At 49.1% G+C, this 17,751-nt stretch overlaps 1 protein-coding gene across 3 annotated transcripts in view; it reads left to right on the top strand.

Moving 5' to 3' along the window:
• The window catches only part of Sfswap (splicing factor SWAP), a 53,856-nt gene that overhangs the window by 20,930 nt on the left and 15,175 nt on the right, over nucleotides 1-17,751 (top strand). For 2 of the 3 annotated variants that reach the window (XM_090320436.1, XM_090320438.1), the window contains 6 exons: nucleotides 3,766-4,009; nucleotides 4,766-4,897; nucleotides 5,384-5,477; nucleotides 6,052-6,223; nucleotides 13,210-13,440; nucleotides 14,445-14,635. In XM_090320436.1, the coding sequence (XP_090176562.1) occupies nucleotides 3,766-4,009; nucleotides 4,766-4,897; nucleotides 5,384-5,477; nucleotides 6,052-6,223; nucleotides 13,210-13,440; nucleotides 14,445-14,635 (1,064 nt within the window). The remainder of the gene's footprint in view (nucleotides 1-3,765; nucleotides 4,010-4,765; nucleotides 4,898-5,383; nucleotides 5,478-6,051; nucleotides 6,224-13,209; nucleotides 13,441-14,444; nucleotides 14,636-17,751) is intronic. The other variant, XM_090320437.1, reaches the window with a different exon arrangement.

The following is a 17,751-nucleotide window of genomic DNA, read 5'->3' as shown; positions in this document are numbered from 1 at the left end:
TCTTATAAAAAAATCTAATAAAGATTATTCAGGAGGCAATAATGCTAAAATATTGGTTTTTGTAACTTTAAAATGCTTTATTCTAACAATGACATGAGTAAAAATTAAGTCATTTCTTGTGTGACTACATTAAATTTTTTTCTTCTTTTGTAGTCTTTTAAATGTGCCTTTTCTGTTATGGCATTTCATTTTTAAAAACAGCTTCATTGTAAATCAGGAAGGAAAAAGAAGAGAGGGTAGGTGAGGAAGAAAATGCACTGGCAACCTTAGTTTTAAGAAGGTGGAAAGCAAAGGGGCCTTTTGTCACCAGAGAGAAGGGAGAGCTCAGGCTGAGGACCAGACCTTTAAGAGACTGCCCCAGAGAGATACATGCATTAGATAGAAGTAAACTTCATTTTACTTGAGCACAACAGAAGAACCTGTAGTCTAAAATCACAGTGAAGTAATTTCTGAACTGCAAATAAAAATTTGTTTCATAGCTCAAGAATTCAGCCCTGAAAGACCTCTTTGTGGAAGAATAAAAAGATTTTGATCTCATTAAGAAGTTATAATCATGGATGCTTTTTAAGTTGTATTTTTATACTTGGCACTGAAACTAAATGAAATTGGTCCTTATAAAGTATCTTCCCTGCCAGGCGAGATGGCTCACGCCTGTAATAGCTATTCAGTAGGCTGAGACCTGAAGATCGAGGTTCAAAGCCAGCTTCAAAGCTAGCCCGGGCACAGAAGAACCTGAGACTTTTATCTGCAGTTAAACTCTAGAAAAGGGAAGTGAGGCTTGGCTCGAGGGTAGGGTGGTAGTCTTGAACTGAAGAGCTCAGGGACAGCATCCAGGCTGAGTTCAAGCCCCATGACTCACGCCAAAAAAAAAAAAAGTATCTTCCCTGAATGTTAAGTTTCTTAGCCACAAAGGAAATGCAAATATAAGTCCCAGTTCAGATGGTTCACATCAAGAAAACATAGAGCCAAAGGTGTGACTCAGGCCCTGCACTGTTCCCTGGAAAGGGATCCTTACATGCTGCATGGAGTGACAATAAATGATGTGTCCAGTATGGGAGTTTATTGGAGGTTCCTCAAATTAAGAATGGAATTACTTCAGGACCCTTCTGTATCTACCACTCTGGGTGTCCGTCTGGAGGAATGACCAGTGGTATGCAGTAGCCAGGCTGTGTGCAGCCGGGACACTCCTCAGTAGAGTGAACAGAAAAAATATGATCTACATAAGCTTATCACCTACACCATGTAGTTCTCTTTGGCCATAAAGAAAAATAGGAAAATAGATGGAGAGCCAGAATTGGATAAAACCATGATTTCTCCTATGTGAAAACAAACCTAAAAAGGGCAGGGGAAGCATGGACCTGAACATATAGGGGCTACTGGGGGGGGGGGGGGGAATAAGTACAGGAAGGTAGCTGGGTGAATGGTGGAGATACATGCATGTGTAGAAATACTGCAGGACACACTCCCACATTGCCAATAAAAATGCAGAAAAAATAACTTCCAGTGCTTGGTGGTGTGGGTCTATGCACGGGGTCCCGTATTCCATTCCCAGCCCATATGGAAAGAAAACAAAACCCCACCTTCCTTTCTCCCTGGAAACCAGAGTTTTAGGCCTTAGGTCCTATCTCCAGACAGGTTAGATTCCGATCACCTTGTACACCAAATAAACAGACTTGAAGACAGACATCTGACAGGAGCTGTACACGTACAGAGCTGGGCAGGAAGAGGCACGTAAGTGACAGAACAAACATTTCCAGTCTCTGGTGTGACCTAGTTGGCCATCATCTCCGTCTTCGTCTCGGCAGGGTTTCAGAGGCTGAGGCCAGCAGGACAGCGTCAGTCACTGTTTCCTGGCAGGTGTCTGTCCTGAGCTTTTGGCCATTCTCTTCCTTTGGGGTGGTTTCGCCTCTTTGTCTCAAGATGGTAAGCAACTGCAGAGCATGGGAGGAAGCTTTGAGTGAACCTCTTGCCCTTAGCAGCTTCACTGTTCTCTATACCACTGTACTTTGTAGGAAGTATCAGCACTTGGAATTTCTTTTTGGTTCATCTGTAGGGGGATCTTAGCTGTGCTCGTTCGGTGTATTTATCATGATGATATGTCAGTTTAGTCTTGAAACTACTCTCCAAGGGTGGTATATGCACCGATATTCCCAGCCTCTCAGAAGACTGGAGGTCAGGAGGGTCCTATGAGCCCAGGGGTCAGGGGCCAGCCTGAATCCCTCTTGAAAAGATTACTGTTAAACATACCTAGTAAGGCGTCTTCTGTCATTGGGGCCTTGTGTTAAGAGGCACAGGCAGTACCCTGGAACTGGCCTGTGCCCCTTGTGGCTGGTGTGACCTGGGCATGGTTGGGTTTTTTTGTTGTTGTTGTTGTTTTGCCAGTCTTGGGCTTGAACTCACAGTCTGAGCACTGTCCCTGGCTGTTACTCTTGAGTGGTTGTTTTGCCTGGGGCTTTAGAAGGAAGGTTTTTCAGTGTGATTGTTTAAGGTAGGAATCGGAATTCTATTCCTTCCAAGGTAATGGTCTTACAAAGCCTGTGCTGATAGTTGAGTAGCCAGTTTTGATGATAAAAGCCTGAATTGAGCCACCCTATCATTTCATTTTTTTATTTTGGGGGGTGTTTGTCAGTTGTGGGACTTGAACTCTGGGCCGGGGCGTTGTCCCTGAGCTCTTCAGCTCAAGGCCACCACCCTACCCCTTGAGCCACAGCACTACTTCCCCATCCTATCATTTTGTCCAATAAACACTGTATGCTCAATGCAGGGATCACAGAGGAGAAGAGGACGTGACCTCTGCCCTCAGGAGCAGCAGAGCAGCTCCCATTCCACCGTCAACCCCTCCCCGCTGGCCAATGTCATCCAGGCTGACCACAGGGGTGGTGTTGGGGCTCCTATGAGATGAGGTGGAGTCTGCCAAGGCTGTGCTGATTCTGAAGGTTCAAATGTGCTTCCCTGAGTGCAGGGTCTAGTGGGTCACTGAGCTGAGGGACAGCCAAGGGGTCCCTGTGTGTGTGTCTCCCTAGACAGTCATCAACAGCAGGGACTGCTGGCAGCTTGTGCTGGAAAGGATGCCACTGTCCCGCCGAGATATCAGCATACCTCTCTGGCGGCCAGAGTCCACGCCCTGTGCAAGGCTGCCTAGCTTTGCCATTGTGCTGGGTTAGATCAGAATCCTTCCAGGGGGAAATCTATGCCAGTCCTTGAGGAGGAGGAGGAGCTGCTGCTAGTGGTGGTGGTTACACCCCTGGGTAGACAAAACCTATCCTCTCTTCACCAGGATTAGACCCGAAGGCCCTGGGTTTCAGTGTTGAACCTTCTGTGGTTTATGCTGGCCTTTCCAGAGCAAGGATGGGTGGCTTTCAGGACTGTGGCTGCTCTCCACCCAGCATTGCTGTGAGACCCTCAGACTTCCAAAAGGAAGACAGCACCTCTGTGCATGGGGCTGCAGTGGGGACAGGGAACACAAGCTTTACAGGCAGTGGACAGTCAGATGAAGAAGGAGGATTTTAGAGAGCATGGAGTTGCATGCCCAGCCGAGGAAGCTGGGTGGCTGACCCCATGTGCCGTGTGCTTCTGTGTGCAGAAGAGAGCCACTGCTGTCTCCTGGAGAGAGGACATTTGCACATGTCCCGCCAGGAGCACAGGAACTTCTCGAGCAAGAGCTCGGGCTTGCTTGCTTTGGCTCTCTCTGCACCCTCCATTCTCCCTTGTCCCTGGGAATGGCGGAGGAAGCACCACTGCATTTGATCACTGTGTGTCTTACAGCAAGCGTGGCTGCCGTGTACTACAGCTACTACATGTTACCTGATGGCACCTATTGCCTGGCACCGCCTCCTCCAGGAATTGATGTGGCCACTTACTACAGCACCCTTCCTGCCGGGGTGACCGTGTCCAGCTCCCCCGGGGTGACGACCACTGCCCCGCCACCGCCTGGAACCACACCACCTCCCCCACCCACCACAGCCGAAACAAGCAGTGAGGTGACCACCACAACCACTACCACCACAAGGTGTGTGCATGCGTGCGCGCTGTGTGTGTGCTATGTGCTCAGCAAGCACTCCGCCACTGAGATACACACACGCCTCATGGATTGTGCAGTGCCCCGGCTCCTCAGCTGGTTGATTGTGCAGTGCCGGGCTCCCCAGCTGAGCAGCTCTCGGCTGACTGTCAGGTGAACACATAGCTCTCACAGTCGTGAAGGTTGTACAAGGTGCTCCCAGGCCTCTTGCTAGCCATGCTGTGAGACCAGCTGAGGCTCGCAGTGTGAGGGGAGGGACCGGAGTGCCCTCCCCAGAGGACCCCCGTGTAGGCATCTTGACAGTCGGCAGACCTTTCTGCAGAAACGTCCTCCTCCTGACCATGTTCAGAAAGTAGCTGTGTACGAGGGGTAGAGCTCGCTCAGGGGTGGAGCCTGAGGGGAGGGAAACAGGTGGGGGGACTCTTGTTCCTGGTTGTTCTCACTCACGTTAGTTAGAAAGAGAAGCAAATTTGTTCTCTGACTTAGAGTCTCTTGCTGATTGAGCCCCCATTGTCATTGTGGACCCTCCTTGCTGAAATGATTGTATTAGTGTTTAGGGACTATCATAAGAGGGATACCTCCCTCTTCCCTGTATTATCGATGACTCCTGTGTGTGAGAAGACCCTTCAGCAGCCAGCCTGAGGCCTGAGCACAAGGTGGCTGCTCTCCAGGCTTCTCCCTGCTGCCCTCCCTCCCTCCCACCTCCTCCCCTCCCCCCCCGCCACTCACCAGGCCTCTCCCCCACAGTGCGCTTGCCCCCGTGGCCGCCATCATCCCCCCACCCCCTGATGTTCAGCCTGTGATTGACAAGCTGGCAGAATACGTCGCTAGGAATGGCCTTAAATTTGAGACCAGCGTCCGTGCCAAGAACGATCAAAGGTGAGATGACGAGCATGAAACATTGCACTGGGTATGGCTTCCTTGCAGAGGGCTTGCCCTAAAGTGTGTGTGTGTGTGTGTGCTGGTTCTGGGGTGTGAACTCAGGGCCTGGGTGCTCGCTGTCCCAGAGCTTTTGTGCTCAAGGCTAATTCTCAAAGACTTTCCTGTTTGTCTAGCTTTGAACTGCCGTTGAGGCCCGGGGTACTGACGCCCAGCTAAAAATGGTTTTGTTCCACTTGTTAAATTAAAAACGTCTTAGATGAAAGTGCATGTATAACTCAGGCTGTCCAGGGTCCATTGGAAAAGAAATAGAGACAAAACCTTTTTACAGTCCGGTTATGCTCTGTGCCTCTGGTGGTCAGCATAACGTCACTGAGGAAATGACTGCACAGTCGTGCCCTGGTCTGGCTGTGTGGGGTGCAGCTCACAGGAAACACTCACTAGCACACTTGTGTTGAGTGACCTCGTTTCTTTCTGTGTCCACAGGTTTGAGTTCCTTCAGCCGTGGCACCAGTATAATGCTTACTATGAGTTTAAGAAGCAGTTCTTCTTGCAGAAGGAGGGAGGTGACGTGACGCAGGTATGGTCTGGAGGGTGCAGGCTCTGATCTCAGATGCTCCCCATGTTTGCATGAGTGGACCCACACTAAGACCTGCTGTGTGTCTGACATATGCTGTCTCTAACTTTACTTACCTCTCAGGTAAGCAGTAATAGCACTGGGGGTGTGGCCTAGTGGTAGAGTGATTGCCCTAGCACACATGAAGTCCTGGGTTCAATTCCTCGGTATCACATACATGGAGAAAGCTGGAAGTGGTGGTGTGCTCGGGTGGGAGAGTGCTAGCCTTGGATGCCCAGGCCCTGAGTTCAAACCCCAGGACTGCCCCCACCACCACCACCACTCTTTCATTTACTTTTTTTGTGCCAGTCCTGGGGCTTTGAACTCAGTCTCGGCACTGGACCTGGGATTCTTTTTCAGAGTAGTTTTTATTGGAGATAGAAGAGTCTCAAGGACTTTCTTGCCTAGGCTGGCTCTGAACCTCAGTTGTCAGATCTCAGCCTGCTGTGTAGCCAGGAGGGCGCCCAGGGATGAATGCTCTCTTGACCAGTCCCCATGACTCCCCGTGTGACGGTGTGTGGGGCATCTGTCTCTCCAGGGGGTGTTGGTATCCGAGGAGACTCCTGCAGAACCTGCTGCTGAGAAGCCCGGGGACTCTGGGGAAGACGGTACTCCTGCGGACACGGCTGAGGCAGGAGGAAGAGGTGGCTCTGGCGGGAAGAAGGAGGCCACGTCCAGTAAGAGTGCGGCGGATGGGAAGCTGGTGAAAGGTGCGCCGTCCGGTGAAGCCAGATAGCCTGAAGTAGCAAGGAAGGTTCAGTCGCAGGGCCTGGGTCCTGAGCCGTGGGCAGGCAGAGATAAGCTCCTTTTTGAAGTGGCTGCACTAAAACCTGTTGGCCTGGCCTGGCCTGGCCTGCCCTGGCCTTTGGAGTCTTGTGGGTGTAAGTTAGCTCTGGAGATCTATTTGTTTACTGGCCTGTGCAGCGCCATTTAGTGGACATGTCTATGAGTCTGTAAGGAAGGCTCTGTCTGTCTTTAAGAGTTCAGGGTCTTTGTTTCTGTTATGTTGCTGGCCATACATAGGCCTCTAGGTAGGTGCTCTGCCACTGAGCCACACCCCCAGCCTGTGAACTAGGCACGTGGATGCTCATTTTCTTTGTTTACTGAGTGAGCTCCCTTTTAGTCACCTTTCTCTGTTCCCAAAAGGAAGGCTGAGTCTGCTAGGACAGGTTAAGTCCAAACAGCTAGCACAGTAAAGGGCAGGACAGCTGGCTTCAGCTCTGAGAGTCCATGAGACATTGTGCAGAAAAGGATGTTGAGCTGGTTAGTGACACGAAAAGGAGGTCCCCAAAGGCAGAGGAATGCTGCTGGGGTGTGTGCTAGCATGTCACTGCCCCGAGATGGTAGTCTGACTTACTCTAGATGGTAGATGGGGCACAATCTGCAGAGGCTCTCACCAGCTTGTTCTGCCTCCTCTGTGGTCCTGGGTCGCAGGATGGAGTTCTAGAGTCCCTGAGGCAGAGTCATTGGTGGCAGTGATCTGGAGGGAAGCTTTAACGAAAGTGGAGGTGGGCAGAGAGCAGGCAATGCTTTGCTGCAAGAATGCCTATTATTCTCCAAGGAGCCTTTCCAGAGTGAGCCGTCATCAGCTAGGAAGCTGCTGCTCAGAAAGGCACCTGAGCACTAGATTCCACTCTCACTTTTTCCAGCCACTTTCAGCTATCACTGAAATAAATAAGGACATAGACTACCACAGCTTCTGCTTCAGAAACAGTGAGTCTGTCCTCATTCTTGGAGGACAGAAAGGACACCTGCAGACGTGGCTCAGGAGGTCCGCTGTAGACACGGGAATGACTCGGGAGCACCCTGGAAGTTCCCCATGGGAAGGGAACCCTGGGCCCAGCCTCCCAGCCCTACATTGGACTGGACAATGAAGCCACGCGTGCAGATTTCCCTTCTGCATCACTGTCGGCCTGACTGCGGCAGCAGACCTGCAGACTTGTGAGCACTCTGAAACTGTATGTACCTGCTCCGCAGGAGGTGCTTGCATGGCATGAGAAAGCTCTGGGTTCCATCCTCGGCACTGCCAAAAGGGAAAAGACGAGCACAAAACATAGAATCTCGTACGTTTTTGATGACAAACAAAGTGAAAACAAAACAAGCATTGAAGTCAACCTAGGAATTGGGTGGGCTACAGCTCAGTGTGCGCTTAGCATGTTCAAAGCCCTAGTTTAGTCTCTAGCACTTTCTCTTTTAAGAAAAGGCAAGAAGGGAAGAGGACCGAGGATGGGAAGCTACGGTTCACCCCAGTAGCTAGGCAGAGTTGTCCATGAGACTCCATCTGCAAAATAACCTGCAAAATGCTGAATTGGAGACAAAACCCAAGTAGTAGAGCTCCAGCCAAGCAGCCAAGACTAGTGAGAACAACACCCCGAGTTTAAGCCTTGGTGGCAACACTCAAAGAAAAGAACATAGGAAGAAAGCCAGGCATTTTGGCAGTGACTACCTCCAGCACTCGGGAAGCTAAGTCTCCTAAGAGAGTTCCATACCCACCTGGACTGTGCCTCAACAATTAAGGCAGGCTGGGCGCAGGTGGCTCACACCTATAATTGTAAAAGGCTGAGGTCTGAGAACCCAGACTTGGAGCCAGTCTGAATAGATAAATCATCAACACTTGTATCTCCAAAAACCAGCAACAGCCTGAAGTGCAAGTGTGGCTCAAGTAGCCGAGGGAGTGCAGCTGTGAGTGAAAACACGAGTGAGAGCTCAAGACCCTGAGTTGAGGCTCCAGTATGGGTCAATAAAAATAAATGAGTAAGTATCTCAATCAAAAGAAAAACCAAAAAAGCAAGAGGGGAATAGCCAGAAATTTGCATGTTCTGTACTGAAAAGTACACAATATGACCAAATGAAAAGGTAAAGATGTCTTTAAATTCGGAGGAGTCTGCAAGTCACTGAAAAAAATAGTCCTTTTGAAATAAATGTTAAAGTTGTCTTAAGAAGAGATAAGAAACTGACACGGATCTGCAGGCCTGAAAGAATTATTGAAATATTGTAGTTGACCTGCCTCTGGAACTGGGCAAGAGGCCAAGACAAATTAAAAATTGGCTTTATTGGCCCCAGGAAATAGCTCTCTCCATCCGTAAACCAGCTCCTGAGCACTTGAGAACACCAGCTGGGAGCACTCACACTCTGCAGCCCCTGGATCACAGCCACTTGGGGTGGCAGGGGCCATCCAGTGTCCAGTGCTGCGGGGGCAGCAGTGAACAGCCAGGCTCTGCTCTGTGTCCACTGTCAGTGTTGTACTGCAGAGCACCGGAAGAGCCAGCACTTCCCTTCCCTTTCTCTGATGAAGCTTGTTCAGCATGAAGATAGCTAAAGTTGAACAACCAGGCTCTTCTCTTGGAAAAGTGAAAAAAGGGACGAGTATGTAAGCTCGTCAGTAGAATATGTTTCTACTTAGCTGAGTTCACACCCAGTACTAGAGGAGAGAAAAGGCAAAGCTAAGGAAGACTTAGATCACATCTGACAGCATTAATTCCAGAATTGAATATTTAAATGCGGAAAGTAAAACCAGGAAAATGAAAGCAACTTTTTTTAATATGTAATCTTGGAATTGGAAAGGCTTTGTAAGTGTTGAAGTAGGGGGCAGGGAGAAAATTAATCATTCTTATAGAATCAGGGCCTGAATAAGGTTAAAACACAAATGTCAAAATGATGGTAACATTCTGTGCTAACATAGAAGATTACAGGTTGATGTCTGTACTGAAGAGAGAGTTCTTAGAAATCAGAAAGGTGATGTCTGTAGCTGAAAATGGACTGAGGACATGGGAGGAAGATAGCCAGCCATAAAGAGTTCATAGGATAGAGTTTTTAGTCTGTAAATGGAGCACTGGGAAAGCTGAGGCAGGGTTGCAAGTCTTAGGCCATCCGGGCTATATAATTAGTCAAACCCTACATATCAAACATAGCCCAAAAGCCAGGTGCTGGTGGCTCACACCTGTATTAGACTGAGCTCTGAGAATCGCAGTTCAAAGCCAGCCGTGGCAGGAAAGTCCATGGGACTTTTTTTGTGGGTCATGGGGCTTGAACTGGCCTGGGCGCTGTCCCTGAGCTCTCAGCTCAAGGCTAACACCCTGCCCTTTAGCCAAGCCCCACTTCCTGTTTTCTAGAGGTTCATTGGAGATAAGAGTCTCGGGTCCTTTTGTGCCCAGGCTGACTTTGAGCCTCAATCCTCAGATCTCAGCCTCCTGAGTAGCTAGGATGACAGGTGTGAGCCACCACACCCAGCTATATAAGATTCTTTTCTTTTTTTGCCAGTCCTGGGCCTTGAACTCAGGGCCTGAGCACGGTCCTTGGGCTTTCTCAAGGCTGGAGCTCTACCACTTGAGCCACAGCACCACTTCCAGGTTTTGTTTTGTTTTTTTTTTGGTTTTTGGTTTTTGGTTTTTTTAATATGGGACCTAAGAATCGAACCCTGGTCTTCGTGCATACTAGGCAAGCACTTTACTATTAGGCCAAACTCCCAGCCCCCATGAGACTCTTATCTCCAGTAAATCACAGAAAAAGCCAGAGGTGGTACAGTGGCTTATGCAGTAGAGTGCTAGCCTTGAACAAAAAGGAACACAGGGACAGCACCAGGCCCAGAGTTCCAGCCCCATGACTGACCCCCCCACCCAAAAAAAAAAAAGTGTTTTAGTTTTGTTTTTCATGTTAATAAAGAAGTACTACTCATCCAGTTATGGTGATGTGAACTTGCCTTCTGGAGACTGAGGCAAGGAGCATCCCATGAGCTCAGGAGTGTGAGCCTGGCACAGGCAGAGTGTATGCAGTATACACATGTGCATGACTCCTGTCTCTCCCTGAGGTGGTGACATGTTACTTTTGGAGGTACAGGTCCGTATAGCTTGTATAGAAGGCACAGCACACACTTTAAAAGCAAGTGCTGGAGCCAGGAGCATGGCCTAGTGGTAGAGAGCTTGCCTAGCATGCAGAAAGACCGAGGTTCAATTCCTTGATACCTCATTGGAGAAAAAAAGCTGGAAGTGGTGCTGTGGCTCAAGTGGTAGAGCTCTAGCCTTTGAGAAAGGCCAAGGACAGTGGTCAGGCCCTAAGTTCAAGCCCCAGGACTGGAAAGGGGGGGCGGGGGAATACCCTTCTACTCCTAGAAGCGTGGTCCAGCAAGCTGTCTGCACAGGATGTCCACCATGGGGCTTGGCTTCTTTATTCTGGAGTTGGCTGGGGTTTTTTGTTGTTATTTGGAGGTCCTGGGTTTGAACTTAGGATTTGGGGCAGGCTCCGTAGGTGACAGGTGACTTGAGCCGTGCCCCCAGCCCTTTTGCTTTGGTTAGTTTTCCACTAGGGTCTCTTTTTGCCTAGGCCCTGACCCAGATCATGATCCTCCCATCTAATTCTCAGCCAGGAGACAAGAGATGCGATTACAAGTACTACCACCATGCCAGGCTTATTGACTGAGAGAGAGCTTCCTAGCTTTTTGTCCCTTGTTGACCTCAAACCATGAGCCTCTGATCTCTACTTCTCAAGTGGCCAGGGTTTCCAGCATGAGCCACCATTTCTAGATTTACTTTGCGGGAGTATCAAATTTCAAGTAGCCAAGCGCTGGTGGCTCACACCTGTAATCCTAGCTACTCAGGAGAGTGATCTAAGGAACATAGTTTAAAGCCAGCCAGGGCAGGAGAGTCTGTGAGACTTACCTGCAGTTAATCACCAAAAGGCAAGAAGAGAAGCTGTGGCTCAAGTGGTAGAACGCTAGCCTTGGGGGATGGAGGGGGAGTTAGCCCAAGGACAGCACCCAGGCCCTGAGTTCAAGCCCTGGGACTGGCATAGAACGTGGGGAGGGGGTGGGGGAAAAAGAAGAAGGGAGGTATACATGGAGACCACAGTGAGCTGGAGTGTATGTATAAGAAGCCCTGCTGGCAGGGCCAGGAGTTTGGCCAAGTGGTTAAAGTGCTTGCCTAGCATGCATGAAGACCCGGGTTCGATTCCTCGGTACCACATACATAGAAAAAAGCCTGAAGTGATGCTGAGGCTCAAGTGGTAGAGCTCTAACCTTGAGAAAGCCCAAGGACAGTGCTCAGGTCCTGAGCTCAAGCCCAGGACTGGCAAAAAAAAAAAAAAAAAAAAGAAGCCCTGCTGGCACTTTTGTGGTACTGTGTGTGGACATAGAAAACGGACCAGACTCTTTACCTGGAGAGACACTGCTAATGAAGTGAACTGGCAGACGGTGAGGCGAAGGTCTGCCCGTCTTCCCTCCGTGTGCATGCGCTTGTGCTGCTAGACCACCTCCCTATTTCTGAGTTGCAGTCGACCCCTCAGACTTCCCCACAGAAAGTGTGGGGAGCTGGAAGGACCTGTTTGAGGGGGACAGAGGGGTCGCTCCGAGCTTGCGGTTCATCTGTGCCTGCAGCGCCCTCCCTAGGCTGGAAGCTAGCTCCCTCCATGACACCATGAACATTTTATGTGAAGTTCTCCCTCCTTTAAAAATGTCCTTTGATCCTATTTGTTAAGGGGACGATGAGAGTTTGTTCTAGTAAACTCTTGTTTCTTTACAGAAGTGTCAAGCATACAAGTAAGTAGCCTCTCCCCTCACGGGTACTCATCACAGTGGCATCCTGTGGCTGAGGCTGGCCTTGCTTCATGCAGCTCAGCCTCTGAGAGGCTTCAGTTCTACTCCCAGATTTTCTGTGGATTTGTTTTTGGTAGTACTAGGAGGGTGCTCTACCACTTGAGCCACGCCTCCAATCCTATTTTGCTTTTCTTATTTTCAAGTAACGTGTCATGGCCTTAAGCCATGATCTTCCTAACCACAAAATCACCTAGCGGGGGCTACACGTTCACTCCATCATGCCCAGACTTTTGTTGGAGGTGAGGTCTTAGTGACTGCCCAGGCCAGCCTATGAACGCGCTTAGGTGAAGGCTTGGGTGGCATCTACTGGCTACGTTTAGGATAGGAGCCACTTGCCACAGTGAGTGACCAGAAGGGGACTTGGTGCTTGCCCAGTAGGAAGGGTGGGGAATGCTTTCCTCTTTAGGGCCTTTATATTTCTCTGAAGTTGTCTAGATATTCGGAGGAAGAGATTGTTCTACCTGAACTTGTGTTTTCTTGTAAGGTGTTAGGCTGTTCTGACATATCCCTGCCCATGATGTAAGCATCAAAAAAAATACTAGCTAAAGAAGAAAGGCAGTCTGTGATTTTCTTTATACTGTAAGGGAAAACTTAGTTGGGATTTATGATATAATTTTAGGGCTGAGGGCATGGTTCAAGTGGTATTGCCTACCTGGCAAACTCAGAGCCTTTTAAAGATTCTATTTTGTAGTGGAGTCATATCCTATGCTTTTTATAGCAAATTCAGCTATATACCAAGCCCTGGAAAAAGAAAAGTAGAAGAAAAAGGACAAGAGCTGGTCCTTTTCCGCTGTACATGCTCCTCTGGCACTCTGCAGTGTCTGTGGCGGGTCCATGGTGGCCCCCTCTCGGGCCCCATTGGCTTTGCTTGCCTGCAATGAACTGCCCACATCGACATGGTTCAGGGGCACCCCTCAGCCTTGTGCCCTACGGGGGACAGATACCTAAACAGGACCCCTTGTCTACTGCAAGCAGTAGACTGTAAGGTATGGCTCCACTGCCAGTGCCACCTCTCACTCACTGGTGCTCATGTAGATGGTAAGGCCTGTGGTAGCCACTCTACACCCTGTTCCCTAAAAGCATGTCGCACTTTTCACCTCTTCCCAATAGCTTCATTTGCTCCAATAAGCTTTGCAATCAAGGCCAAAGAAAATGATCTCCTCCCCCTGGAAAAAAATCGCGTTAAACTAGATGACGACAGTGAAGACGATGACGAAAGCAAAGAAATCCAGGAAAGCTGTAGCAGTGCAGCCCCCAGCAGCCCCGCCACAGCTCCACCCTGTGTGGTTGCAGAGGAGAAGAAACCCCAGCTTACCCAGGAGGAGCTGGAAGCAAAGCAAGGTTTGTCAATAGTGCTTAAAAGTTCTCAAAAGAAAGAAAAGACACTAATCTAAGATTGTCCGCTAAGCCAGACATTCTAAGACTGCAGACTAGAACCTGGAGCCAAGTGGGAGTTTCACAGAGTGCTGAGCCCGCTACCCATAGCTCAGACACCATGCTCTTGGCATTTGTTCCCAGACCAGCACAATGCACTGTGGACAGCTCTAATGGAGGCACGCTTTGGGCTTTGATGACAGCCCGGGGTGAGCCGCCCGCCTGGACTCCGAGCCTGGGTTAATGCACCACACTAGGAGATGGTTTTTGTGAGGCTGTCTCTCAGCAGAACCATCGGCCCTTGAAGATGATGCGGGCTTGGGCTGATTTCACAGCCTGGCTCATCTTCATGCTATCCCCGATGCATTGCCTGCAGCCGTGGTAGGATGTCAGCCCCGCTTCATTAAGTTATATTCCGCATTAAAGTAGTGAATTAATGAATACATTTGTGCTCTTTTCTGTTCTCACTGGATTCCTTAAATTGTTTTTTTCTGTGTATACACGAGCAGATCAAGCTACACTTAGCAGTGTGATGAAAGGTAAATTTTTTTTACCAGCGTGCCTTCCTGTCAATAATTTGGCTGGGACTACAGTTCTCCCTGAGTGTACATGTGTACATGCACTTGTTCTAACCTGCACTTCCTGTGTGTATGCACAGCAGGTTGTCAGAGCCCTTCAAATAAGACACTTTGCACAGAGCGTCTGGTCTAGACCATGGCTAGACCCTGGATGTCAGCCACGACTGCTGGAAGTGGTATGGATGTACTGTCGTGACGCCAGCTTCCTACAGCGTGGGCCGCTAGCCTGCCTGACAGGCCTTGCAAACGAATTCTCTCCTTATATGGTTTGGCCATGTGTCTGCCTAGTCTGAAATCCGTATCTTAAGTCCTCACATTGTGGCCCTGTTGGTGCCTGTGAAGCTAGAGATGAAATGACCCTTGCTCTAGACTCCCTGTTCTCTCTTCCTTTAGCAAAGCAAAAGCTGGAGGACCGCCTTGCTGCTGCGGCTCGAGAGAAGCTGGCCCAGGCGTCCAAGGAGTCAAAGGAGAAGCAGCTTCAGGCTGAACGTAAAAGGAAAGCGGCTCTGTTCTTACAGACCTTAAAAAATCCTCTGCCCGAAACAGAAGTGGGGAAACTCGAGGAGAGTCCTTTCGGCATTGAGGTATGTAGAGGAACGTCTTTTGCAGGCAGGGTGATAGTTGTCGCTAAGCGTTGGCATGAGTCTCCCACAATGAAGGACCCTTTCCTGAGAACTGACCCCCTACTCTGTATTAGTTCTGTCCACCCCCAGCCACACGTCACCCCGTGTCCCCAGACGTCTTCAGAGCCTGGCCTTTCCCCAGCATAGCAGAGGCCTTTTGCTCTTCTTACTTTAATCACGGTAGTGTTTCTTAGGAGCTCCAGGCCAGTATTCCACTCTCCCTTTCTGCCAGCAGCCACTTGGCTGATGGATTTGGCTGTGGAAAGCAGCACTCTGCGCTCAGAGTGGAAGGCCAAGGCAGCTTTCTGGGTCAGGAGTCTATCTGCCGTACTCTGAGAAAGTGGAGCTGAGTCCCACTGCAGGAGCTGTGAGGGTCGGCTTGCAGTGTCCTGGGGTGCCCTGTGGTAAATTCATTGCTGCTCCCTGCCCGGTCCCTATGCTTGGAGCTGTCCTCAGTGGTATCCTTTGCAAAGGGAAGGAAGGGGGCAGCAACTACCACCATCTGTCCCCCACTCCCAAGGCTCCCCACAGAGACAGCTTCTGTGGGCCCCTGGCTCCAGCCATCCTGCAGACTCAGAAAGAACCCCATCTGTAATGCTTCTAGCTCTGAGAACGCTTCTGCAAGGAAGGATGGAGCAGAAGAGAAACAGAATTGTCTCTCCCTTATGGTAGCAGCTATAAAACTTCTGTATATAGTAAAGGGCCTTACCACAGCAGAGAGCTGCCAGGTGCCTCTGGCTCGCTCCTGTTATCCCAGCTACTTGGGAGACTGAGATCTGAGGATTATGATTCAAAGCCAGCCCAGGCAGGTAAATCCAAAAGACTATTGTTTCCAGTTAACCAGCAAAGAGCTAGAGACATAGCTCTAATGGTAGGCTGCTAGCCATTAGTGAAAAAACTGAGCAGGAGCCCAAACCTCTGAATTCAAGCTGGTTGGTACTGGAGTGAAAACAAAAGCAAGGAATGGAGGTAAAGGGATAATGAAATGCCCTTTATTGTTTTGCTATCGTTTGTGCGCTGAACAAACAATTAACCAGCAACATTGTGTAGTTGCATCTGTGTGTTGTAATGTTTATTGTAAACTCATCCACACACAGTGTTCACAGCTTGCTAGAGGCCTCATCACAACAGCCACAACCACTCCCCTCCGTGTGCATCCAGGGCCAGCCCAGCCTGAGCCTCTGTTTCCAAGAGGGAGAGAGGCCTAGTCTGTCATCCGTGGATAGGAGCGTTTGTCTCTGGGGCTCCCTCCCTGGATATCTGTGTGTACACATGGACTATGGCTGCTGAGCCATTTCATCAGAAATGTAATGGCCGGAGCAGATGGTGATAAATGTCGTTAATTGCTTTGAAACAGAAACTCTTGTAATTCAATTGGCTATTGTCATCAATGACAGTAAAGCTCAAAAAATATTTTTAGTCTTAAGAAATGTTAGGGGATAGGCTGTCCTTGACTTTGTCAAGTATGATACTGGCACATTTGACCCAACTAGCCACCTGCTAGTAGAGTTCTTAGAGGGTGTAGGGCTTAGCAGGACCAAGTTGGCAGCTCCGATCCACCAGAGCTGAGGGAGTCTAGCCGGCTTTGGATGAGCAGGTGCACACTCAGGCCTCTTGCAGAGCTTGGCAGGCGCCAAGATGGCTTGACTGCCATCTGCCTGTGGGCCCACTGGGCATAGCCACTGGGTTGCATATTTGCCCTGAAGGCTGGCATTTTCCTATTTTTGCCTCCCCTTTTATAAAAACACCATGCATGTAATTTGGAAGGTTCCAATGTTACTGGATACCTACAGGAAAAAAAATTTTGTTTTTCTTGAAGTAAAACATTGGTAGTGCAGTTTAGTGCATCGAGCATGTCTGTCCCAGCGGCACCCTAGAATTGTTTTCTCTTCATAGGCTCACCCTCCTTCCCTGTGAGGTTCTTCACAGGTTGGAATGCTCTGAATGGGACCCTACCTGGCACTATGCAGGTGTGGTGTTCTTCCTGTACCGGGCTTGAACTGGTGCTTAATGTATTACTGAAGTGGTCTGTGGGCCCAGTGGCTGCCTGTGATTTCTCTGCCTCTGGTTGCCCGTTAGCTCTGCCCACTGGTGGAAGCGTTTGGGTTTCCAGGTCTCCCTGCTGGAAGTATGCTGCAAGAGCTGCCTGCCTTCTTTGTGTGTGGCCTCCGGAGTGGGTCCTGAGCTTTAGAGTTGTTTTCTTCACTTGGAACACAGCCAGATTCACTTCTGAAGGGGTTCTGGCAGTTTGTCTCTACTGTGCAATATTAGCTGTTAGTTCTCAGTGCTGTTTTTTTTTTCTTTCTTATTTTAATACTGGGGATTGAGCCTAGGACTTCGGGCAATGTAGGCAAATATTTTACCACTGAGCTGCATCCCCGACAACACTTTTTTTTTTTTTATTTAAGGAGTATAGAACACATGTTCAATAAATCATACATCTTACCCCCGCAGGTATCAAAGAGTCTCCTTTGTTGCATGCTAGGTTCTTGTTTCTACTTGACCTCCTATATCTACACACTAATCTACTTGGTTTCGTTGGTCATAAAGAGATGACTTGACTTCTGTAGGTGTATATGTATATATATATATATTTTTTTTTTTTTTTTGGTTGGTTGTTTATGGGACTTGAACTCTGGGCCTGGCCACTGTCCCTGTGCTCTTTAGCTCAAGGCTACCACCCTACCCTAGAGCCATAGCCACTTCCAATTTTCTGGTAGTTAATTGGAGATAAGAGTCTTGCAGGAACTTTAGTGCCTGGGCTGGCTTTGAACTGAGATCCTCAGATCTCAGCTCCGGAGTAGCTAGGGTAACAGACATGAGCCACCATGCCCAGCAGGTATAATTTTAAATGATACTCACAGTATGCTTTTTGATGTGGAATAACATTGATGGTATGCTACATTACCGGGCATTCCTTTTTTTTTTTTTTTTTTCTCGCTAGTCCTGGGCTTGAACTCAGAGTCTAAGCACTGCCCTTGGGCTTTCTCAAGGCCTAGTGCTCTTCCACTTAAGCTACAGCACCACTTCCAGATTTTTTTTAATATATGTAGTGTACCAAGGAATCAAACCCTGGT

This window comes from Megascapheus bottae, chromosome 28 (assembly GCF_031878675.1).
Source record: "Megascapheus bottae isolate mThoBot1 chromosome 28, mThoBot2.hap1, whole genome shotgun sequence".
Lineage (NCBI taxonomy): Eukaryota > Metazoa > Chordata > Mammalia > Rodentia > Geomyidae > Megascapheus > Megascapheus bottae.
Note: the sequence above shows the minus strand (reverse complement) of the source record. Positions and strands in the feature narration are given on the sequence as shown.